Below are 25628 nucleotides of genomic sequence, written 5' to 3'. Positions count from 1 at the left end.
AAAATACTGGAGAAACTAGGGTCACACCACTTAAGGCATGTTCTAAGTAGAAATTATTTCTTAGCAGCACATGGAATATTTAGAAAAAAATAACTATATTAGGGTACAGAAATGTTGCAAATCAATGATGAATGACAGAAGGTAAGTCCATCCTTTACACAGTATAAGACAAACCCAAACAGAAACTTAAACAAAATTATAAATGAGTGAGTCAACCAGGAAATCATTGTTATATGAAAGAAAATTATAATTATAATTATAATACAAAATCATATAATAAGGCATATTGAATTTAAAACAGGGAAGAATATAAGAGTAAAGAATTAATGAATATGAATATGCCTTTAAAATTAGGTGACAAACCCAATTTAAGTGCAGCAGCAACTCTTTAGACAAGTTCTGTAAGAAATAAATTTTTATTTAAGATATGATAGCAATCTCTCCTATATATATATATATGAATATAGAGACATTTATGCATATATAAATGCAACTGAAGAAATGTTGAAAATTTAGAAGAAAAATCAATTGGAAACTAAAAAAGACTTTAGAAATTATAACCCAAACTAAAAGCTGGTTCTTCAAACACTTAACAAAATTTATAAATTTTTATTCAGCCTAATAATGAAACAACGATAAATCAACAGAATAGCAAATGAACAGAATAAACAGAAAAACAATTATTAAAACCTACTATACCCAGATATGTGCCAAGGAAATTGATATTACAAAGGAAATAGACAAAATTTTCGAACAGAAGACCAGATAGAAATAGTAATCTAGTCTCTCTGAAGAGGAAATAAAACAAATATAAAGGAACTATCACAATGAGTAGGGAAGAAGGTACTCTTGATGCTGAAAAAAAAAATTTCCTTTCATCCAGTGCTAAATATTTTGTGCTAAATTTGGGCCAAAATATGGATTTCACAAGGGATCAATTACAGTTATAGTTTGTTAATTTCATTCTAACTATCCTATAAATGAAACTAAATACAAAACAATTAAAACTTTTAGAAAACATGCATTTTTCAACATGATGTGCTGCACCAAAAGAGTTACAATCTTATCAAGAACAATTAATACCAATATGTACAGTGTCAAAAATGTACAACACCAATATGTATAATGTACAATACTAAAAGTGAGAAAGAACTTCACAATGTCCACAAGAGACAAATGTAATCATAATACTTATGTCAAGAAACAATAAGTGAAAAGATAATGGTAAATTTATATCACTAATGAATATTGACATCAAATTTTTTAATAAAATTGTGTCAAAAAAGACTATGGCAATTTTAATCAGGAAATTAGTTAATTTGACAAAGTTGAATCTGCTAGTCCATTCTTTTTATTTTTAGGAAAATAGAATGTCATGTTAAAAGAAAATCATCCCAACACACCCACACGATTACCTCAAAAGATTTGAAAAAAGTTTTTGACCAAGTTAAGAACCGTAAAAAGTATTGACATCTACAGACCTTTTTTTATATCCTCAAAATTATCTAAAATGAAAAGCGAAAATTATATACAGTGATCACTGAAAGCTTTGTAAGTTTTGTGTAGTATTGGTATTATTCTTTTTTTGTGCATTCTTAACCAATCTGTTCACTCTTTTTTATGATTCTCTTCCATAATTCTTACTTCTTTTCCCATTTCCTAATTGATTTTTTAACCTTTTTTGAGCTCTTCCAAGAAATCTTTTTAGACCTGAGACAAATTCATATTTCTCTTTAGAGAATGCATTTAGGCATTTTAACCAATTCATATTTCTCTTTAATATTGTCCTTTCCTGAGTTTGTATTCTGATCTTACCTGTCATCACAATAGTTTTCTCTAATCAGACTTTTTTTGTTTGTTTTTTAATAATTTTCCAGCCTTCTGTGACTTTTAAAGTGAGCTCTGCTTTTGAGGTACAAGGGGCCATATCTTTTTTTAAGTAAGATTTTGAGTTTTACAATTTTACCCCTATTCTTGCTTCCCTCCCCCCACCCCCCACCCCCACCCCATAGAAGGTAGTCTTTACATTGTTTCCATGGTACACATTGATCTAAGTTGAATGTGATGAGAGAGAAATCTTATCCTTAAGGAAGAAAAATAAAGTATAAGAGATAGTAAAATTACTTAAGAAGATAATGGGTTTTTTCCCTAAATTGAAAGTAATAGTCTTTGGTCTTTGTTCAGCTTCACTATTCTTTCTCTGGATACAGATGGTATTCTCCATTGCAGACAGTCCAAAATGTCCCTGATTGTTGCACTGATGGAATGAGCAAGTCCATCAAGGTTGATACATGTTGTTGTTAGGATGTAACAATGTTTTTCTGATTCTGCTCATCTCACTCAGCATCAGTTCATGCAAGTCCCTCCAGACTTCCCTGAATTCCCATCCCTTCTGGTTTCTAATAGAACAGTGGTGTTCCATGCTATACATATACCATAATTTATTAATATATTCCCCAATTGAAGGACATTCAATTAATTTCTAATTCTTTGCCACCACAAACAGGGCTGCTATGAATATTTTTGAGCAAGTGATGTTTTTACCCTTTTGCATAATCTCTTTGCTGGATCAATGGGTATACACATTTTTGTTGCTCTTTGGGCATAATTCCAAATTGCTCTCCAGAAATGTTGGATGAGTTCACAGCTCCACCAACAATGTATTAGTGTCCCATATTTCCCACATCCCTTCCAACATGGATCATTGTCCTTTCTGGTCATACTGGTCAGTCTGAGAGGTGTGAGGTGGTACCTCAGAGATGCTTTAATTTGCATTTCTCTAATTAGTGATTTAGAACAATTTTTTCATATGACTATGGTTTGCTTTGATTTCCTCATCTGTAAATTGCCTATGCATGTCCTTTGACCATTTGTCAATTGGGGACGGGCTTGTTTTCTTGAAAATTTGACTCGTGGGGGCGGCTAGGTGGCATAGTGGATAAAGCACTGGCCCTGGAGTCAGGAGTACCTGGGTTCAAATCTGGTCTCAGACACTTAATATTTACCTAGCTGTGTGGCCTTAGGCAAGCCACTTAACCCCATTTACCTTACAAAAACCAAAAAAAGAAAAAAAGAAAATTTGACTCAGTTCTCATATATTTTAGACATAAGTCCTTTGTCAGAAATACTAGTTGTAAAAATTGTTTCCCAATTTACTACATTTCTTTTGATCTTGGTTACAGTGGTTTTCTCTTCAAAAGCTTTTTAATTTAATATAATCAAAATTATCTAGTTTGTTTTTAATGATGTTCTCTATCTCTTCCTTGGTCATAAACTGCTTCCCTTTCCATACATCTGACAGATAAACTACTCCTTGATCTTCTAGTTTGCTTATAAGGTTTTTTTATGTCTAAATCTTGTATCCATTTTAATCTTATCCTGGTGTAGGGTGTGAGGTGTGTATCTAATCTAAGTTTCTTCCTACTAACTTCCAATTTCAAGAGGCTATATTTTAACTGGCTTATCTGTGCCCTGACCTGCTGTGCTAGGACTGCAGGGCCTGCTGCTTACCTGGGCTGGCTCCAGAACCTTCCACTGCTTCCCAGGCATCTCCTAGGCTGGGCTGTACTCTCTGATCCTAGAGGGATGCAGATCTGTTCTGCAGGCCTTCTGCATTGTTTTGTGCTGGAACAGTGTTTCATCCTGTCCTTTTGTGAGTTCTGCTGCTCCAGAATTTGTTTTGAGGTTTTATTTTAAAGTTGCTTGTAGGGGAATTTGGGAAAACTCTGGCAAGTCCCTGCCTTTTTTCCCCACTATTTTGGCACTCTCTCTCCTTCTCTCTCTGTCCCCCCCCCCCTACTCTCCCTCTCCCTCTCCCTCTCCCTCACTCTCCTTGCTATTTGGGATGGCTTTCTGGATGGAAGATACTAAGGAAATATCATACTGTATAAAAACATGATGTAAGTGAAATTTAAATAAAAACAAATGAACCAAAGAGATGAGTTAATAAAATGTGAGAATAAGTAATGACAATGGTATCTGTGTGCTCCCATAGTATTTATGTCATAATTTAGGGATTTCTGTGGACTATATTTATTTACATGACTTACTTTAAATATTTAAAGTAAGTCATGTAAATAAATAGTGTGTGTTTATTACAAACACACACACACACACACACCACACAAACACACACTTGGTTTTGGGGACAAAAAGAAATGATAGTTTATTTTCCTAAATTATTCAGATTTAAAACATCCAGCTGAGCTAGAATTTGGATCTGTTGAGAGGAAAGTATTTTTTCAGTACTCATAACCATATAATTGCTCTGTCTTTTATCTTTACAGAAAAAAAAGAAAAATCAAGCAAGCCTAAAGATCCACCTCCTTTTGAAGGAATGGAGGTAAGATTATACTTTAATAGGAAAATTTATTTTTAAAGTATTATGGCTCAATAACTATCTTTTATACTTCTTTAAATAATGACAACAATCAAATTAGTGGAACAGGAATTTTTTTTATAAATGAAAACGAAAACTTTTCTACTGAAACTTTTCTGCTTAACAAAACAATTATCAGCTTTTTAAACTGATAAATAGGAATAATGCTGACTATGACCCATTATCCCATGATTTCTTGTAATAAGGTATTTTGAAACATTATATATAATAAATTTATATAATAAAATTATGTTGTTGAATGCTCATTTTAGACTGTTGCAGTTCCTACAAGTTATTTAGCTCAGTATTTAAGATATTTTTATATATTTTATATTTTTAGAGTATGTGCTTCCCCTTTTATTTCCAAATAACAAGGAGGTGGGGAGGAGAGGAGAGATGGGGAGAGAGAGAGAGACAGAGAGACAGAGATGAGAGACAGAGTTTTATAACTAATGTTGACCAGGAGTCCCCATCCTAAGTGTCCAGTTCTTTCCACAACAAAAAAGACCCATTACAAGTTCATTAAAAATTTGTTGTTCTAAGGAAGTATTCATTCCAACATTGTGCCAAAAAATAAATTCCCCCTTTGGCTATATATTAGGTATTTTTTCACATTAGTATTTCCTACCTCACTATTTATTTCAGATTGATGAAGTGGCTAATATTAATGATATGGATGAGTACATTGAATTGTTGTATGAAGATATTCCTGACAAGGTGCGCGGTTCTGCCTTGATCCTGCAGCTTGCTCGGAACCCCGATAACTTGGAAGAACTACTGCTCAATGGTGATTTACATATGTCTTAATTTTAAGAAAACCAAAACTCATGGTCACAAAACTCAATTTTTGGTCATCCATGATAACATAGGGATCTTATTGAATAAGTAGTTCAGAAAACCAATCATTGTTAGCTTTTGAGAACATTACATTTTTTCAACAAACTTTATCTTCTTAGGTGATATTTTGTTTAGGTTAATATTAAAAATATTTATGTATCATTATGTGCTGTTGAGATATGCCTATCTGAGAAAGGCACTTGATGACGGATAATAATGGAATGGTTCAAATTTAAATGATTTAGGGCGGCTAGGTGGCACAGTGGATAGAACACCAGCCCTGGAATCAGGAGTACCAGAGCTCAAATCTGGCCTCAGGCACTTAATAATTACCTAGCTGTGTGGCCTTGGGCAAGTCACTTAACCCCATTGCCTTGCAAAAAAAAATTAAATGATTTAAAAATTCTCTGTGTTCTTCATAAAATGTCACACAGAAAAATAAGAATTGACTTCAATGTAAGCATTTTTGTTCTTGAAAACCTCTTTTCCTACTAAAGTAATAGTCATACAAACATTTTTATTCTAATATTTTAATATTTTCTCAAGGAGAAAAATAAAACTAGCTTGCTTACTATATTTATAAATAACCTGATTTCCAAATATTTTCCATTCACCAGAAGTACTTGATAATTGAAATTAATTCAAGGTTCACTTTAGAGCCTCTTATATGAAAGACATTTTTAAGTGTTAGTTATGAAATCTCTCATTATTTTATTAATAATTTTTTCACTAACAGTTATTCCAAAATACTATTTCTCTCAAATGTCAATGCCTTAATGTTGAGAGAGGTAATTTTATATCTCCCATCCTTTTGTTTATTATGAGTAAAAACAAAATCTGTCCCCAGTTGAAACTATTTTTTCCTAAATTTAGAGAAACACTTTATTTATTTGTGGCTTCCAGACTTGAATTCTTAATCTATAGTCTGTAATTGAACCAGAGTGCCTAATTAGAAATTTACTCTGTATTTTTGAAGAAGTAATTTTTTTAAAAACTAAATTCCATGAAGCATAGCTAAATGATCTGTATAAAAATTAGTATGGCCATAATGTATGTTAAGATTCTCCTCTAAACTTTTCACATTGCACTTTTTTTGGGAGAGAAACAAAGTAAAATTTATTAGGGTACTTAATTTATCTAAATGAAGAAAATATAATAAAATTATAATAATTAAAGATAATGTAAGTAATTTTTTTGATTTTTAATAAATTAGCAAATAGATATATTAAATTCCTATTGATCTAGACTCTATAAACAAGGAGAAAGTTGGAGCAATCTTATTTTCTTTCAGTATTTATATATAAGCTGAGTAACCTAAGAATGATTAAAATATTCCAAACATAGTTTCTGTTTTAAGTGATTTCATTGTATTTGAATGCTTTAAAAATTAGCAGCCCTTGCATGGTACATGAGATATGATACCTCTTTTCTCTGATATCCTGGATAAAAGTGAGCATCCTATGAAAATATAGTAAAGCTATTTGTATAGTTTTTTAAGAATTTATTAAAAAAAAAGAAAAACAATTTATTGATATACTTTTAGGTCTTTTGGCATATAATTGTTAGAGATCAACAAGTACGTATTTGAGCGATATGGTATGGCAGTGATAGAAAACTGGCCTCTGAACCAGGAAGAGATGGATTCAACTTGTGCCTGTGATACACACTGACTTTATGACCTTGGGTGGCTCACTTCACCTCTCAATGCTCTAGGCTAATCCCTAGGATCATCAGTGGCAGGGAAAATACCCAGCTGACTGTACCCTCTGGGAGTCTCCTCTACCAGTCAAATGACAGATCCTATCCCTTTATTCCCTATTCCAATAATAAAGTTATTTGCTTATAGTTTTATTTATTTACTTTTCATTTCATTTTGCAATAGATCATATGCCTTTGTCATGTTTTTCTGAAACCACCTTTCATCATTTCTTACAGCGCAGTTGTACTCTATCACAATCAGATGCCACCTCTTATTCAACCATTCCCCAACTGATGATAATCCCCTTAATTTCCAATTTTTTGCCTCCACAAAAAGAGCCACCATAAATATTTTTTGTTCATGTAGGTATTTTTTTCTTTGATATCTTTGGGATCCAGACCTAGTACTTGCTGTATCAAAAATTATGCACAGTTTTATAGTCCTTTTACAAATTGTTCTCCATAATAGTTGCACTAGTTTCCTTCTCCACCAGAAGTACCTGTTTTTCTCTCATCCTCTCCAACATTTGTCATTTTTATAGGTGTGAAATGGTACTTCAGAATATTTTAATTTGTATTTCTCTGATGAATGGTAATTTGGAACATTTTTATATGTCTTTATGTCTTCAATTTCTTCTTCTAAAAGCTGCCTATTTCTATCCTTTGATCATTTATCAATTAGGTTTTGTTTTTTTTTAATGTAGATCTCAGTAATACAAATCAAAACTAGTTACTAGTCTTGTATAATTCATCAGTATTCTTCAGTAAGTTCACCAAAGTGTTTCCATTCAATATAATTTATTCACCTTTTTGACTTTGTATATATACTAATGAAAAAATAAGTTATCTATCAATTATCTCTTCCTTTCTGTATGTGACTGATCATATTTTTTTCTATTCATTTATTTCTCCAGTGTTTTTTTACCAGTTTTCCTAATTCTTTTTTGTAATGTATTATGGCATGCATCTGTCATATCCCTCTCCCTTGAGTGATAATCAAATTAATTCTTCAAAGACTAATATTCTATAACTCATAATAATATGTAATCTTTGAAAGAATATGGACATTTGAAATTCTAGCCTTTTTTTAAAGAAAAGTTTGAGAATCATTTCAAGAAGTTGGCAGTTTCCCAAAGCGAAGACTCACTCATCTCTTGTTTAGTTTCAGGTCTACTAGGTTCATTACCCATTTGAGGGAGTGTCCAAAGTACATCTATTGATGGGGAAGCTACATTGGCTGTCTGTCTAGCCATCCATTCATCTATCCATATATCCTGTTCTGAAAGAGAGTGATTTATCATCACCTTTGTTTTTCTTGTGTCAATGACAGACCAAATTCTTTAAAATAATTATGGTTCTCACTCAGGAGATTTCTCAGTCTTGATAAAAGCAGCACAATTTCATCTGATAATAGAAATAACTAGAAGACCTTACCCTCTATGGGGAATTCATCTCTGAGAGGTGGTCCCTACATTACCACCTCTTCCTCTCTTCAGTAATTTAATACCATCTTTTCAGGACTCTTATGTTATTTCGATATATTCATGAGAGGTATGTTGAAGCAGGAGAACTATAATTTTGCTTAATTAAATAAAATGCTAAATTTATAATTGATAAAGACAAGAAGATTTTACATATTATCTTATATTGATTCTTTATACTTTGTCAAGTTCCAATCCTGAATTACCCCATCTGCCTTTCCTGTTATGCATGCTGAACAGAACTGAAGGAAGAAAAAGTGTGTTGCTCAAGTACACTACAGATTTAAGCATAATTCCCTATATCACTTAACCATGGTGCTTGTTTCAAGCCTTTTTCTCCCCTTAAGCTTTTGCCACCACTTATTTTCTGCCATCTACAAACATATCTATTTTTGTCTTTATTAAAAAAAAAACCCTCAAGATATCCCAGCATTGGGTGGCTAGGTGGCACGGTGGATAGAGCACCGGCCTTGGAGTCAGAAGTACCTGAGTTCAAATCTGGCCTCAGACACTTAATAATTACCTAGCCCTGTGGCCTTGGGCAAGCCACTTAACACCATTATCTTGCAAAAACCTAAAAAAAAATAGATGTGCCAGCATCCCTACTACTCATTATTCTATATATCTCCTTCCCTTCTCAGCCAATTTGACTTCAGCCAAGCTCCTTAAAAAAGTCATCTATACATCCTCTACTTTCACTCTGCTCTAAACCATGAGCAATCTGATCATTTAATAGTGACCTCTCAATGGATCAGTCTCCTGCCCTCCTCTCAATCTCCACCCTCTGCTGCTTTACAGCCTTTGACACTATTGACCCATTGCTCCTCCTGGATAGTCTCTCCTCTCTGGCTTTTGTGACCATGGTGGTTTCCCTCCTCCCCATATTCCTGCTCCTTTTCAGGCTCCTTGGCTGGATCCACTTCTCTTTTCTCCCTCATTTGGTGATCTCATCATCTCCCCTGAGCACATTGATCATCATTATTCAGATGATTCCAGATATGCACCAACCACCGACTGCCTCCTGGACATTTTCAATTGGATGTGCTGTAGATATTTCAAACTCAGTGTTTCCAAAAGAGGACTTGTTATCTTTCCTCACAAACTCTCCCCTCGTGTAAACTATTACTGTCAAGGGAACCTCCATCCCAACCTCAGGATTATTTTGGATTCCTCAATCTTGCTCACTCCACATAACCATATCTTATCATTTCTTTCTCTTTACTGTCTCTTGTCCCCTTGTCTCTACCACATCCTGGGACAGACTCTCATCTCACATCTGAATTATTACAATAGCTGGTTGATGGGTCTGCCTGCCTCAAGTCTTTTCTTTTATCAATCTACCCTCTATTCAGCCACTAGCGATTTTTCCTGAAGCACAAGTTTGAACAAGTCACCTCCTTCCTTAATAAACTCCATTGACTCTCTATTGCCTGTAAGATAAAATGCCACTTCAGTGCCACTACCACTACCCTTCCAGTCTTTTTATTACTCCTTATTCTCTACCATGTCCTACTATCTGTTCCATAGACAGAAACACTCCCATATTTTAACTTTTGAGCAAAAAATTTCTCTGGCTCCCCCCGCCATGCCTGTGAAATACTACCCCTCCTCATCTCTACCTTCTGGCTTTGCTAGCTTCCTTTGTTAAGTCCCACCTAAAATTATAAATTCCACAGGAAACCTTTCCTAACTCCTATTATTTCCAGTGCTTTCCAAATGTTAATTATTTCCTTTTTATTTGAAATATAGCATGCTTTTATGTATTTCTTGTGTTTCCCAGTAGGTCATGAGCTCCTGAAGGACAAGAGTTGGTTGAAGGAGGGAAAAACACATAAACACATAACTGTATTTGAAAGTAGATATTTACTCAACAGTAAAGTAGAAGGGGAAAGAGTTAAAGGAAAGAGTGGGGAGAGGGAGATAAGAGGAAGGATAGATTAAAGGAGGCAGTAGTCAGAAGCAAAACAGACCCTTAAAGAGAGGACAGGGGAGGGGTGAGAAAATGAGATAAAATACAGTGAAATTTGAATGAATGAATTACCCATAAAATAGAAGATAATAGAATAAATTAGTAACAGAATTCAACAAAATATTGCTTACAAAAAAAGTACTTGAAACAGAGAGTTAATAGGGGCTAGAGAAAAATTTATCATGTTTCAGCTAAAGTAAAAATGACAGGGATAACAGCCTAATATTGTTTCTCTACATTTTGCTAAAAGATAACATAAACAACGATTTTATATCCATACTATGTATATAAATATATATATATGCATCAAATGACACTGCTTCTAAATTCCCTAAAAAAAGTTAATGAATTATAGAAGTAAATAGATAGTAAAACTATTAATATTAAGGGATCTTAATTTATCTCTCAGACCTAGATAAATAAACCTAGAAATCTAACCTTAACATAAGCAAAAAAGAAGTTGAGGATGAATAGAATTTTTAAAAAGTTAGATATGATAGATTTATGAGGAATATTGAGTGGGAATGGAAAGGAGTAATATTTCTCAGCTGTTTTTAACTATGTATAGAACCTTTATAAAAATAGACTATAAGGTATTAGAGTATAAAAACTCATAAACAAATGCAGAAACATAAAAATGTTAAATGCATTTTTACTGCCTATAAAGAAATGAAAATTATATTCAATAATGGACCTTTGAAGCAAAAATTAAAAAATAATTAGAAATTGACTAACAGTCCTAAAGAATTAGTGAATCAGAAACATGATAGAAACAGGAGTAAGATGACAAGTCAAATTTCAAACATTTGTAGCCAAAGTCTGTGTTTATCCAAAGTACTACAATGAAAGAGAAATATGAATGAAATGAACTAGATAATTCAATGAATGGCAAAACCAACAAATTAAAAACCCTCAATTAAAACCAAAATAGAAATCCTGAAAAGTGTCTGAGGTCAGATTTGAACTTAGGTCTTGATGCCAGACCTTGGCTCTATCCACTGGGATACCTGGCTGTCTCCTGATAATGTCATAGTCCCACTATATTCTTCCCTGGGCATATCACATCTGGAATATTTCATTCAGTTCCAATTGTCACATTATAGAAAGGATTTTTTTTTAAATGGATTTTAGGGGCAGCTAGGTGGCGCAGTTGGATAGAGCACTGGCCTTGGAGTCAGGAGTACCTAAGTTCAAATCCGACCTAAGACACTTAATAATTACCTAGCTGTGTGGCCTTGGGCAAGTCACTTAACCCCATTGCCTTGCAAAAAAAAACAAAAAAAATGGATTTTAACCAAAGAAGGGTAATAATTAGGAAGATGGTGAGTGACCTGGAACCATTTCATGAGTATTTCTTAATGAGACTCGGAATATTTAGACTGGAAAGTAAAATACTTTGGGGGGGGGGGGCAATAATTTCTATCTTATGATATTTGAACAGTTGTTAAGGGAAGGCTTTTGTCTCCAAAGGGTAGAACTAGAAACAACAAGAGGAAATTTAACAAAGAATTAAAGATGTACAAGGGTAGAATGGACTTTCTTGACTGACTAAGGAACCTTTTACAGGACTTGGAGTCCACGGAGTTAGTTCCAAAATGGGAAGAGAGTCGAAAGCTACACGCCACAGACTAGTGAACTGAAATTCCATTTTGGTAAAATTTCATAAATATAAATAAATGGTCTCTTTAATTGTCATTTGTATTCTTAATATAGTAAATGAAGTTTTGTATTTTATAAATTTTAATTTAGTGAACATATTTTCTGTGGCTAAAAACAAAAGCTACTTTCTATCTTCTTTTCCCCAATTTTAACAATCTGATTGTTAATAGGTAAAATTTACACGTTGTTTTAGAGATAAGATAATTATTATTTGAAAACTTTTTTCTTCAGAAACTGCCCTTGGTGCATTAGCCAGAGTACTGAGAGAAGACTGGAAGCAAAGTGTAGAACTGGCTACTAATATAATATATATTTTCTTCTGCTTTTCCAGGTAAGTATAAGAATTAGGAAACTAAAATGAAATCCTTTCCTATAATGCAATTTGACATCTCACAGTACATTTTACAAAATAGATGTATGGTAAATATCTGTTTGGTAAACAGGAAGATATTAGAATTTCTATTCTATGTAATAATTTAAAGTAACTTAATATTGTTACATAATTTGTCTTCCTAAGTAGTTTTCTGAAAATTGTTTTTGAGTATAGCTTAGTGAGTAACTACTAGGGTTGTGATTGTTAAAAATAAGTTCTAAATAATTCTGGCTTTTTGCTTTAAATTTGAATTATTTTATAAGAACTTAAGCCATTTCTAAGTGGCGGCTAGGTGGCATAGTGGATAAAGCACCGGCCTTGGAGTCAGAAGTACCTGGATTCAAATCCGGTCTCAGACACATAATTACCTAGCTGTGTGGCCTTGGGCAAGCCACTTAACCCCATTTGCTTTGCAAAAAACCTAAAAAAAAGAAGAAAGCCATTTCTAGGAACAATAAAGTCTTACAGATTTCAAATCTTCAGTGTGTAATGTGTGGATATCATTTATAAAACTATTACATTTATTATCTTATATGTTTATTAAATTCTTTTTGTACACCTAAAGTCTGTTGCTTCAAGCTTGAATTGCATTTATTTCTATAAATACATGTATACACCTTTCCTTTTGATATAGTTTTTCTCAATTTCATGGTCTAATCACTCACTACAAAATTGGAGCTCTGTGTATGAACATAATTGATCATGAGTTGAAGAGACATGAACTGTGGCAAGAGGAACTTTCTAAGAAGAAGAAAGCTGATATCCTTTCATGGGAAATCTTCAGTCATAACTATAGCTTTTAGTGGAAGATTATACTGATATTTTTAACCTGGTCATATTTTCTCAAAGAAGGCAAAAGTGAAACTATAAAGATAAAAAGTTAAGAATGTTAAAAAGCTCTTTCTTGTATCAAATTGAAATTCATTTCCCTATGACTAAGACCCTTCATTCTGATTTTGCTCTCTGGAATAACACCTCACAGAGCATTTCCTCCCTGCTAGCCAGGCAACCGTTTTAAGACAGCTTTCTTCATGACAAAGGAGAGACTGCCTGGATGAGCCCCAGCTTCCTGACAGGGTCCCGTCCTCCGGGGGTCTCACCTAGAGTTCTCACTGAGGAAGCCACAAGGACAGCAGGAGCCTGGGGAGCTCCCCTGGCCCCCAGGAGGCCCTGGCTCTGGTGGGCCGCCCCTTCTAGTGAGAGAGATGAGGTGTGCCAGGCCTCTGCACCCTGGGAATGGGGTAGCAAGTGAATGGAGTCTTGAGGGAAGGCAGGGAAGCCATCGGAAAAGATGAAGAGGGAGGATGATTTATGCAGACCTTTCAAGATTGAGCAGGATGCTTTGGAGAGATTGGACTCCTCTCCAGACTGCACACAGGATTCCACCCGACTCCTCTTCCTGGAATTCATAGGTTAGAATTGCCTTTATCCTGTCATTGGTGGCTCCTCCAAGGACCACCCTTTGTGGGAGAGTGCCCTGGCCTCTCCAAGCTGCCTGGGCCTTCCTCTCCCGTATATACCTCTGGCTGGGGACACCCCCCCCACACTGCCCCCTCCACATAGCTCTCACACACTCTTCAGCTTCTGTTCTTCATCCTTTAGAATGTAAGCTATTTGAGATCAGGGATGGTCTTTTTTCCTACTTGTAGTAGTTGGCACACTTTTAATAAGTACTGGTTGACCCACTGACTGACTCTACTAGAGTAAAATCCCCTTGGTATCTGGGAGGGGGTGCTGCATCAGAGTGGGAGATGCCTGAGGTCCTAATAAGTACTGGTTGACCCACTGACTACTAGAGTAAAATCCCCTTGGTATCTGGGAGGGGGTGCTGCATCAGAGTGGGAGATGCCTGAGGTTCCAGACCCTTAGAATCTCATCAGAATAGTCAGTCATGAACTACTGAGCATCTTGACCTCTGTGTTACTGTGTGAGCCAAGAGAAGGAGGTGGGGCGTGAGAAGTATTATAGAAGTCAAAACAGTAAGCCTGGGCAGCAAGGCAAAGCTAAGGAGGACACCAGGTTTGAGACCAATTGGGAATATTACATCCTGTTCAATAGCAGTAGGAAATTTGGGAGAAGCAGATATTTGGTGGGAAGAATGAGTTCAGTTGGGATGTGTTGAATTTGAGCTCTGTAGTCCATACAGGTTTAGGTGTGCTTCATTGGCCATAGCTCTCATAGCCTAGCAGCTAATGGAAAATCAATAGGAAATGAGGATAGGGCCTGGGGGGGGGGGGGGCAGTGGAAGTTAAATAGCAATAGGAGCAGGGATTCCCATCAATATCTGACATGGCTGAAACTTCATGGTGTCCTATTCTTCATAACAGGCCCAAATCCCTTTTTATTTCTTCTGTGAGTCTCAAAAATGTATCTTCCAGTTTACTTTTTCATAGTCACCATTGTTTCTGAGGATTTTTTACCAATATGACCAATCATTGATAGAATGTTGTCTCACATAGTCTTCTTTTTTCCTGAACCTGACCCAGCAGTTTGCCCATTAGAGTAGGCAAAGATTTTTTGTGTGACTACAATATGCCAGTGGAAGGGGACTTTATGTTCATTCCATGACTCTTCCAACCCTCAAATATAATCAATACTACTTATTCCTAAAGTCAACATTGATACACTTCACAAAGCATTAGCCCTAGACCTCTGACACTGAAAGTTGGACCTTATTTAAATCAGAAGCTCTAATAGATTTGAAGTTCAATATGTAATCATATGTTGTCTATAATTATTAGTTTTATGTTATGAACTTTTGGACACTGTATAGCTTTTTAAAGATGCATTTTAATTCAAGGTGCAATTAATAAATTCCTCCAGGCTCTATGTGGGAAACAAAACAGTTTCTGACCTATTAGGGACTCATTTGTGTGTTTGTGTATATATGTTTGTCCAAATTTAGTGAATAAAAGTTGTATGTGATTGAGTATAGAAATACTTGATTTATGTGGCAATTTTGAATACTTTTGCTCAAAGCAGTAGGTTTTCTCTGCTTTTATGAATATAATATAATCCTTAACAATATTTTTACTTGAAGAAGATCCTGAAAATCAAACTCTGAAAAAAGATTATGAAAAAACCTATAAGAAGTATCAAGGTTTGGTGGTAAAGCAGGAGCAGCTTTTACGAGGTACAAATTTCTAATCTGTGAAGAAGAAAAAGTACTTATTTTGTAGATATATTCATTTATTCTGGTTTTCATGTTCTCACAGGTCAAATCCAAAGATAATAGAAATTATTATAAATTTCAATATAATATAAGCCCTCCTGTGGCCTGTCCTTATGTTAAATTAATTGGTTGTTTAAATAATTGTCACATTCCTCTCTTTTCCTCAGTTACCCTCAATACTTTTTCCTTGATATAGCATTTTAAACATTAAAACTTTAAATAGAGTTCAGATTCTTAAGTATATTTTTTCAAAATGTTTTTTCTAATATTAAAATATCTTTCATCCAGTTTCTTGCTTGAAAGGTTATTGTTTTTCCATGAATGAATTTGCAAAAAATAAATAAATCTAGCATTTCTTTGGTATAAGAAAGAGTAGTCTCATGTCTCTGGACTTTATTGATAGGGTAAAATAAGCAGAAACTGGAAATTAGAATCTCTAAGTTCTTCTTAAAGACTGAAAATCTGAATGTTGTCACCAATAATGAACTGATAGTCTTTTATATTTATATATATACATATCTTGGTAAGATTTTGAGTTCTACATTTTTCTCTCTCCCTTCCTTCCTTACCTCACACCTCATGTCGATAACAAGTAATCTGATATAGGTTATACATAGGTAAAGCATATTTCTTTTTGTCATGTTATTCTGAAAGAAGAATTAAAACAAAAGGAGAAATGAACCATGAGAGAGGGAAGAAGTATGAGGGGAAAAACAAAAAGCACAAAATAAATTTTTAAAATAGAAAATAGTAAACTTTGGTCTACATTCAGACTCCATAGTTCTTTTTCTGGATGTATATGGTATTTCTATCACAACCCTTTAATATTGTCTTTGATCATTATACTGCTGAGAGTATGTCCAACATAGTTGGTTATCACACAATGCTGCTGTTACTGTGCGCGATGCTCTCCTGCTTGCTTCACACAGCATTGATAACTGATGCTTGTTGACGGATTTCCCACTCCAGATTATAATCATTGTCTTAAGTACTTATTTGATCAACACACAGAAATCTGGCAATTTTAGGGTCTTTGTTGTTAAGTTGTTTTTCAGTCATGTCCAGTTCTTAGTAACGCCCTTTTTTTTCTTGGAGTTTTCTTGGCAGAGGGGTTTGGAGTGGTTTGCCATTTCCTTCTTCAACTTATTTTAGAAGGAAACTGAAGCAAAAGGGGTTAATAATAGCTAATAAATGTCTGAGCCAAATTTGAATTCAGTTCTTCCTGGTCCTGTGCCTTATTCATTGTTGCACCTAATTGTCCTTGAAGTATAGTCACATAGAAGTAATTTTTTTTATAATCACTTAAAACAACATTTAAACTCAAAGCATTAACACTTTTAAACTATTTTCTTATAATATTAGAAGTTGAAGAATTTGTCCTAATCATTCAGGAAGTTCCTTGATCACATTTTTTTTCAAAAGTTGGGCTTTAGGGGCAGCTAGGTGGTACAGTGGATAGAGCAGCGGCCCTGGAGTCAGGAGGACCTGAGTTCAAATGCAACCTCAGACACTTTATAATTACCTAGCTGTAGGCAAGCCCATTAACCCCATTTGCCTTGCAAAAACTTAAAAAAATGTTGGGCTTTAAATAAATAGATTTTTTTTTAAATGAGATCACTTGAGATCGGTAAATTATTTTAGCCTTAAAGAATCTATTATTTTCTAATGTTTTCATATCAAAGTTCAACAGGTCTAAATTGAATTTTAAACTTTTAACATGCTATATTGTTAATCAGATATTTAAAGTACTATGTTGAAAATAATGATGAAATAGATTATTTTCAGGTATCTTATACTTTAGTCCTTCAATTAACTTTTGTTGATTTACTATAGTAATTTGAATGAGAAAAAATTATTTCATTCTCACAAAATAAAGAAGCACATCTTTCATTGTAACACACTTCAGAATAGCAACTTTAGTATATTAAAGTATATGATAAATAATTTGCCTTGGTTTCTCACATCTCTATCAATTACCATGTTCATATCTACATATTTAGCAATTTTTTGCTCTTTTATTCTCTCTTATTGATTAATAAAATGAATGCTCATGCCCCCCCAGGACTTTGATTTATAGAAAGAATTATTATATTTTGAAAAATTCTTGTCAATCCAATATCCTAACCAGTTACCTTTATTTTTCTAGTTGCTCTTTATTTGCTTTTGAATCTTGCTGAAGATACTCGGACTGAGTTGAAAATGAGGAATAAAAACATAGTTCATATGCTAGTGAAGGCACTTGATCGAGATAATTTTGAACTCCTAATTTTGGTGGTATCTTTCCTAAAGAAGCTTAGCATTTTTATGGAAAACAAAAATGATATGGTAAGTTCTGAACCTACTTTCTGAATTGTTCTGTTGGAAGTTGCCATAAAAATCATAGCAGAATCATTTATCTAAATGTTACTTCTTTCTTTATATAGTAATGTCCCATTCATCTGACATCATCAGGGACAGAGGTATTCAAAATTAGAGATCTTCCAAATTAGTCAAGCTTTTAGATGAGCAAGATATATTTCATAGAGCACTGAAGAAAAGAGTGTAATTTCCCCATAGTGATCTAATTCTGTTGAAAATTGAGTCTCATGGCAATTTATGAACAATGCTTGACATATGGCTACTTATTTAGTGCCCAATTATGGAATAACAAAAAGGGTTTTAATTCCAAAATGTCCAAATAGATAAGTATATTTGTTCTTAAATGTGTATGTATGGATGTATACACACACATATCAGTTAAGTATATTCACACATACATGCACACATAAATGTACATGCATTTATCAAATGTTGAAAAATAAATATAATTATGAATATGTATGTGTTTTAAAAATGATTGATATGTTTTTAATTTATTTTAAACTTTAAAAAGATCATTTCTATAGACAATATTATAACACAAAAGGAGGATTCTACATGAAACTGAGAAAGTCCATTTCATACTGTTTGGGTTTTTTTAAGTTATGATAAACTCTACACATTGCTTTGAGAACTGTTTTGCTTATCTGTGCTTTCTTCTGCATTCCCTTCTGATCTCTTCCCTACATTGAAAAAGTTTCATTTTTTAGAATTAGTATCACTAACCTTTTTCCTCCTCCATCTTCCTACACAAATTAAAAAACCCAAACCATGAAAAAAGGGGAAAATTTTATTTAAAAAGCATGGAGAGATGGCTAGGTTGTGCAGTGGATAGAGCACCGGCCCTGGAGTCAGGAGTACCTGAGTTCACTTAATTACCTAGCTGTATGGCCTTGGACAAGCCACTTAACCCCATTTGCCTTGCAAAAACCTAGGAAAAAAAGCATGGGCAACAAAAATAAATTTATACAATAACTATATCCAGAAATCTCTCTCTTGCACCATGAATCTCTTACCTCTCTGTTAGAAGTTGAATAACATATTTCTTGTTAGGCCTCCTCAAGACACAGTTCATTTTGGTTTTTGGCATTCAGAGTTGTTTTTCTTTACAGAGTTATTGTCCTTGTGTAAGTTTTCTCCTGGTTCAGCTCTCTTTATTATTTGTCAATTCTTCCTACCCCAGATTCTCTGAAATCATCTCTTTCATCATTTGTTATCATACAGTAATATTCTATTACATTCATAAATTGCAATTTGGTCAGCCAATCCTCAATTAAAATTTATTTCCTTAGATTCTTCTTATTTTCTCTTTAACTTACAGAATCATCAAGTTTGTTTTGCTTGGATCTATTCCTTCCCCTCTAGCATACTCCCTTTTACCTTCCTTCTCCTATCAACACTTGATTCCCTATTGGGTTTGATGTATTTTTACACCAAACTGTATATTTATGTGTTCGCCCTTCCTGTTTCTTTCAGGTAAGAATACAGTTCATCTGATGCTGGCTTACCCCTACCTGTTGAATCATGTAATACTTTCTTTCACTCAATCCATTTTTGACAAAGAGCCAGTTCTCTATCCATCTTCTTTTCTATTGTAGTAGGTTCCTTTCTCCCTCCTTCTTTTTGACCCTTTTAAAATTTCTAGAACAAGAACTAATTCACTACTTTAAAAATTATTTTATTTTTGCATTAATTTATAATCTGTCCCTTTCACTTCCCTCTTCCACTTAATTAAATTAAAAAAAAAGAAATCCTCATTACAAATATCCATGGTCCAGCAAATAAAATTTCTTAATTGTCCATATCGAAAAATAATTTGTCTCATGGTATATTGTAATTTTATCACTTCTCTGGCAGGGTGTGAGTGGCATGTTTCATCTTCAGTCTTTTGAACTTGTGTTTCTTCATTGCTTTGGTCAGAGTTCTAATATCTTTCAAAGTTGTTTCTGTTTACATTATCATTAAAAAAAAATGATCAAATCAGACATCTCCTACGTACCAGACACTGTTCTGCTTACTTTGCTATATATCATGGACACATCTTCCTAGTTTTTTCTGAACCTGTCCATTTCATCATTTTACCTGATATATTCCATCATATTCATTTTATAAAGGACAATCCCTTCCTCTGACTTTTTAGTTTCTGGCTATAAGAAAATAGTTGTGCAAATAGTTTTGTGTATGTAGGTCCATTTCTTTTTTCAGTAATTTCTTTGGGATGGGGGTTGGAGGTGTGGGACATAAGCCTAAAAGTTATATAAATGGATCAGTAATTATGCAAAGTTAGCATTTTGGGGAAATAGTTTTGAATTGCTTTGCAGAACAAGTCACTATTCCATCTGTAATACATCACTGTGCCTCTTTTCTCACAGACATTCCAGAATTTATAAGTTTTCTCTTATATGTTTACCATTATATTGGGTATGAGTTGAAAACACAAATTATTTTAATTAGCTTTTCTCTGATTATTAGCAATTAAGAGAAATTTGTTAATTTGTTCAAAATATTTATATTTATCTATTGAGGAATGGATTAGTTTTTATAAATTTGAATTGGTTCTTTATATAGCTTATATATGAATCCTTCATAAGAAAACTTGATTCAATATTTGTTCTCAGTTAAATGTTTCTGTTTTAATTATTATATCATACTTGTTGATACAAAATCTTTTGATTTTATATAATCAAAATTATTCATTTTATTTCCTGTGATTCTCCCTATCACAGGTATACTCTTGTGCTATCCACAGAGATGAGAGGTAATTTATTCATTACTCCTCAAATTTATTTATGATATGACCTTTACATGTAGGTGTCATATGTATATATACACACACACAAAACTTGAGATAAAATGTGAGATAGTCTAAAATAAATTTTGTCTAATAGTTGATTTTCAGTTTCTAACAGCAGTTTTTTGTCAAATGAGTTCTTTCACTAAATAAGGGTCTTTAGTTTATTGAACTATCTATTTTTACTTACTCCTGTATGCTAGCTATGTAATATTTTCTACTGACAGACGTGTTTTGTAACCATTACAAAATCATTTTTAACAGTTATTGCTTTACAGTATTATTTGATTTAGTGCTATTGACTTCTTTTTTCAGTATTCTTGAGATTCTTGACTTTGTTTTTATCTATATGAATTTCATTATTATTTTTCATATATATGATATATAATTCCTTTGAAAGTTTAATTGGTATAATACCACATAAATAAATAAATTTACATAATATTGCTTATCAATTATAAATCTTCTCATGAGTAATTAATATTTTTCAATCATTTATGTCTGTATTTCTTCAAATAATGTTTTATTTTTAGATTCATAGGATTCTTGGGTATATCTTAGTAAATATAAATCCAAATATTTTGAAGTTGTTAAAGAGGAGTTTCTCTTTCTTTTTCTATTTCTTCTGCTTTATTGTAGCATAAGGGAAAACTAATAATTTGTGTAAATTTATATTATATCCTACAACTTTCCTGATATTTTTGTCTTATTTAATTTTTTGATTGACTAGGGCTTTACTAGGGGAGTCATTTTATCTGCAAAAAGTGATAATTTTATTTTTCTTTTGTTAATTATCTAGATTTTTCTTGTCTTTTCTCTAGGCTAGTATTCTGGGATACATAGTATTGGTGATGATATTTCTAGGTTAGTATTCTGGAATAGCATAGTACTGATGATAATGGAAGTCCATTTTACCTCTTAATCTTACTCTTTTTACTATTATGTATAATGTTTACTCTTGGATTTAAATAGATATTATTTACTATATTAAAGAAAAGTTCATCTATTCCTATACTTGGTAGAATTTTTAATTGAAATGGGCATTAGATTTTGTCAACAGTTTTTTCTACATTCATTGATATCATATGGTTTTTGTTTTTTGGATTATTAATTTTATTTATTATATTCATAATCTTTCTTATGTTGAGCCAATACTTCTTTCCTGTATAAACTGAACCTGATCATGGTGTGCATATTTCTAATAAGTCATTATATCCTTCTTACTCATATTTTATTTAAAGCTTTATATTATTATTTTGTGGTTTTCTTTATTTCCTTTTTCTCTGTTTTAGGTACCAAAACAAATTTCTCTGATATTTGTGTCACAGAAAAGAACTTTTGAAAAGGGTTCTTTTCTTATTACTGCAAATAGTATATAGAACTGAAATTGTTTTTTAAATGTTAAAAAAATTTACTTGTAAATCTATATGGTTATGGAAAATTTCTTTTTCTTTGCATTTATGAGTTCAATTTCTTCTTTTCTGACATTAGTTATTTAATCTATTTTATTAATTTGGGGGTTTTATATGGTTTTTAAGTATAAATTCATTTGCTCTAGATAATCAGCTTTGTTAGCTGGAAAAATAAATTTTAAAAATTTCCTTTATTTACTCTACACTGTTTGGAGCTCTCCTTTCATATTTTTAATCTAAACAATTTGATTTTTATTTGTCTTTTTTTAATCAGATGACCTAATTTGCTTTTTCAAAAAAAAGTATCCCCTAGTTTCATTTATCAATTCTTAATGCTTTTGTTTTTATAATCTCTTCTTTCATTTTCAGAATTTCTACTTTGTTGCTTAGTTGAGAATTTGTTATTGTTTAGGTCTTTTTAGCTGTATGTTCAGTTCAATGATTTTCTTCTCTTTTATTGAAGAATGTGTTTACAAATATAATATTTCCTCTAAGAGATGTTTTAGCTACATCTTATATGTTTTCATGATGCTGTTAAAGTGATGCACTCAATATGCCAGTATATTTGGAAAACTCAACAGAGGCCACTGAATTAGATAAGATTGGTTTACATCACAATCCTGAAGAAGGGCAATGCCAAGAAATGTTCAAATTACCAAATAATTGCAATTACCAAATAACTGCAAATTAAGCTTCAGCTCTGCATGAACCAAGAATTACCAGAAGAGCAGGCTGGTTTTCAGAGAGACAGAGAAAATGGAGACCAAATTGAGAACATTCACTGCATTATGGAGAAAGCAAAGGAGTTTCAGAAAAAAATATAGTTTTGCTTCATTGACTTCACCAGCGCCTCTGACTGTGGATCACTACAAACTGTGGCATGTTTTCAGAGAAATGGGAGTTCCAGATCACCTTACTTGTCTCCTGAGGACCCTGCAGATGGTCAAGAAGCAACAGTTAGGACCAAACAGAGCAGCTGATTGGTCTTAGACGGGAAAAGGAGAACACATGGGCTGCATGTTGTCATCTTTTTTCTATAACTTATATGCATAGTACATCATGCAAAATGCTGGCTGGATGAATCATAAGCCAGAATTATGTGGCCTTAATATCAGTAATCTCAGGTATACAGAAAAACAAAGCAGAATTAAGAAGCCTCTTGATGGGAGTGAAAGAAGAGAGAGTATAAAAGCTGCCTTGAAGCTTAACATAAACAAAAAACCAAAAGCTAAGATCTTGGCAACTGGACCCATCACTTCCTGGCAAATAGAGGGAGAAGTAGAAGCAGGGCCAAATTTTATATTCTTGGGCTCAAAGATTCTGCAGGTGACAGCTGCAGCCATGAAATTAAAAGATGCTCACTCCTTGGAAAGAATGCTCCAGCACATCCGGACAGGATTCTAAAATGCAGAGGTGGCATCTGGCCAACCAAGGTCCAAAAAGTTAAAGCTGCAGTTTTCCACTAGCAATGTATGTCTGTGAAAGTTGGACTCTGGAAAAATGAGTCCTGCAGATTCTGTGCTCTCACGTTTTAGAGATGGAGAAGATCTTTGAGAGTCCCTTGGACAGCAAACCAGTCAGTACTTAGAGAAATGAGTTCAGGCTGCCCAGTAGAAGGTCATATCCTGAAAGAGAAGCTTAAATATTTTGGCCACATCACAAGAAAACAGGATTCATTGGAAAAAAAAACCTTGATGTTAGGAAAGATTGAAGGGCAAGATGGATAGAGAACATCCTGGAAACAATGGACATGAATGTAGACTTTGAGAGATAGTGGAGGATCGCAGGGCTCAGTGTGCTATGGTCCATGGGGTCATGAAGAGTTAGACATGATGAAGAACAACAGCAATATGTTTTAGTGTATTATCTCATTAGAGCAGCTGGTGGTACAGTGGGTAGAGCACTAGTTTTGGAGTCAGGAAGACTCCTCTTCATGAGTTCAAATCTAGTTTCAGATTCTTGCTCACTGTGTGACCTTGGGCAAGTCACTTGACCCTATTTATCTGGATAAATTCTTCTGTAAAATACACTGGAAAAGGAGATGGCAAATTACTGTAGGATCTCTGACAAGAAAATCCCACGTGGGATCATGAAGAGTCCGTGACTAAACAACATATTATTTCATTGTCATTTTCTTTGGTAAAAATTCTATTGTTTTTATGATTTGTTTTTTGACTTACTCATTTTTTTAGAATTGTGTTTTCCAATGAATCCTTTAATTTGAAATTTTGCCCCTTTTACATTCTTTAAAGACTAATTTTCTGAAGAGACTACAACAGCTCCTTCCAGATGGTCAAATGAACAGACTTTTCCCAGATTTCTCTGACTCTTGTGTTTGCACTTCAGAGTTCCTATTCAGCTCTAATCTCTTCCTGTGGAATATTTTAAAGTCTTTGTGCCTATAAAAAATACAGTTCACATTAGTCATTGCAGCACCCATACTGGTTGCTACTGCTCCCAAGGATCCCACGGATCTTGCTATGGGTTCATTATTCTGGGGGTTTCTCAAGAAGCCCTCCATTCTTGTTTCCTCTAAAATGAGAGCCCTGTAAACCATATTGGCTTATTTGCTTATGCTACTGCTGCCTTTGCTTATAGTTGCCTTTCCTCATACTCATGGGCTGCTGGTTGACTTTTTATATGATTTCTTGATTGCTACTCAGTCGGTTACTATAGCTATTTTGCTGGTGTAGGTGTCAGAGAGCTGGCCATCCTACCTCCATTTAGGTAGATGTTTGGCCATAATACATCTCTATAAAGTTATTGTAGCATTGTTGGGATTTGGTAAATATGTACTACTAATAATGTTAAATTTATATAAATCTAATCTTAAGACTCAAGTACTTTTATTAGTTAATTAGAAGTGTAAGCTTTTTAGATTTTTTTGGCAGCAGAATTTCAAATTGCTTTCTTTTTCAGTATAATTATTAACACTACTTAGATGTTTTTAAAATAGTAATTTCTTTAACAAGTATTTTTAAATGAGCACAACATTCAAGGCACCTTGTACTTTGGGCTCCAGGGATTATGTCGATAAAATGAAAAGATATTTAGTTCCCCCCCTCAATTATAATTTAGATGTCCTTTTATAAGATCATTTTGTTCTGATTTTAAATTTAAAGTTATGAAAACTATGATTGAATTATATGGCTAAGAAAAATGGAGATGCTATGATACGTTTTCCCCCTTACATCACATTCTGATATTATTATCAGAAATATGATCTGAAGATTTCCCTTTTTCCTTCCCATGACTGTCTCTGAGTGTTAATGAGGCTTTCTTTCCTCACCATCTTTCTACTACTGTGTTTTTATCTGACTGTAAAAACATTGAGATCAAAGGAAGAGAGGTCCATAGGGGTATTTGTAACATTGGCATGACTTTGTCAAGAGGCAAAGGTAGTCTTGAATTTAACCTTAGAATAGTAATGAGTTTTCCACTTTTGCTTTTGAATTCCAAAAACTGATCTTTAAAAAAATAAAATACAGTATTTTTGCAAA

General features: G+C 33.5%; 1 protein-coding gene across 4 annotated transcripts in view; it reads left to right on the top strand.

The window, feature by feature from the left end:
* Positions 1 to 25628, top strand: part of KIFAP3 (kinesin associated protein 3) — a 208934-nt gene that overhangs the window by 53882 nt on the left and 129424 nt on the right. For all 4 annotated transcript variants that reach the window (XM_074221981.1, XM_074221979.1, XM_074221978.1 and 1 more), the window contains 6 exons: positions 4287 to 4342; positions 5024 to 5165; positions 12254 to 12353; positions 13030 to 13154; positions 15430 to 15528; positions 17714 to 17892. In XM_074221981.1, coding sequence (XP_074078082.1) covers positions 4287 to 4342; positions 5024 to 5165; positions 12254 to 12353; positions 13030 to 13154; positions 15430 to 15528; positions 17714 to 17892 — 701 coding nt within the window. The remainder of the gene's footprint in view (positions 1 to 4286; positions 4343 to 5023; positions 5166 to 12253; positions 12354 to 13029; positions 13155 to 15429; positions 15529 to 17713; positions 17893 to 25628) is intronic.

The sequence above is a fragment of the Macrotis lagotis genome, chromosome 2, assembly GCF_037893015.1.
Source record: "Macrotis lagotis isolate mMagLag1 chromosome 2, bilby.v1.9.chrom.fasta, whole genome shotgun sequence".
NCBI lineage: Eukaryota > Metazoa > Chordata > Mammalia > Peramelemorphia > Peramelidae > Macrotis > Macrotis lagotis.
The sequence above is the reverse complement of the archived record's forward strand: the minus strand, read 5'-3'. Positions and strand labels throughout refer to the sequence as shown.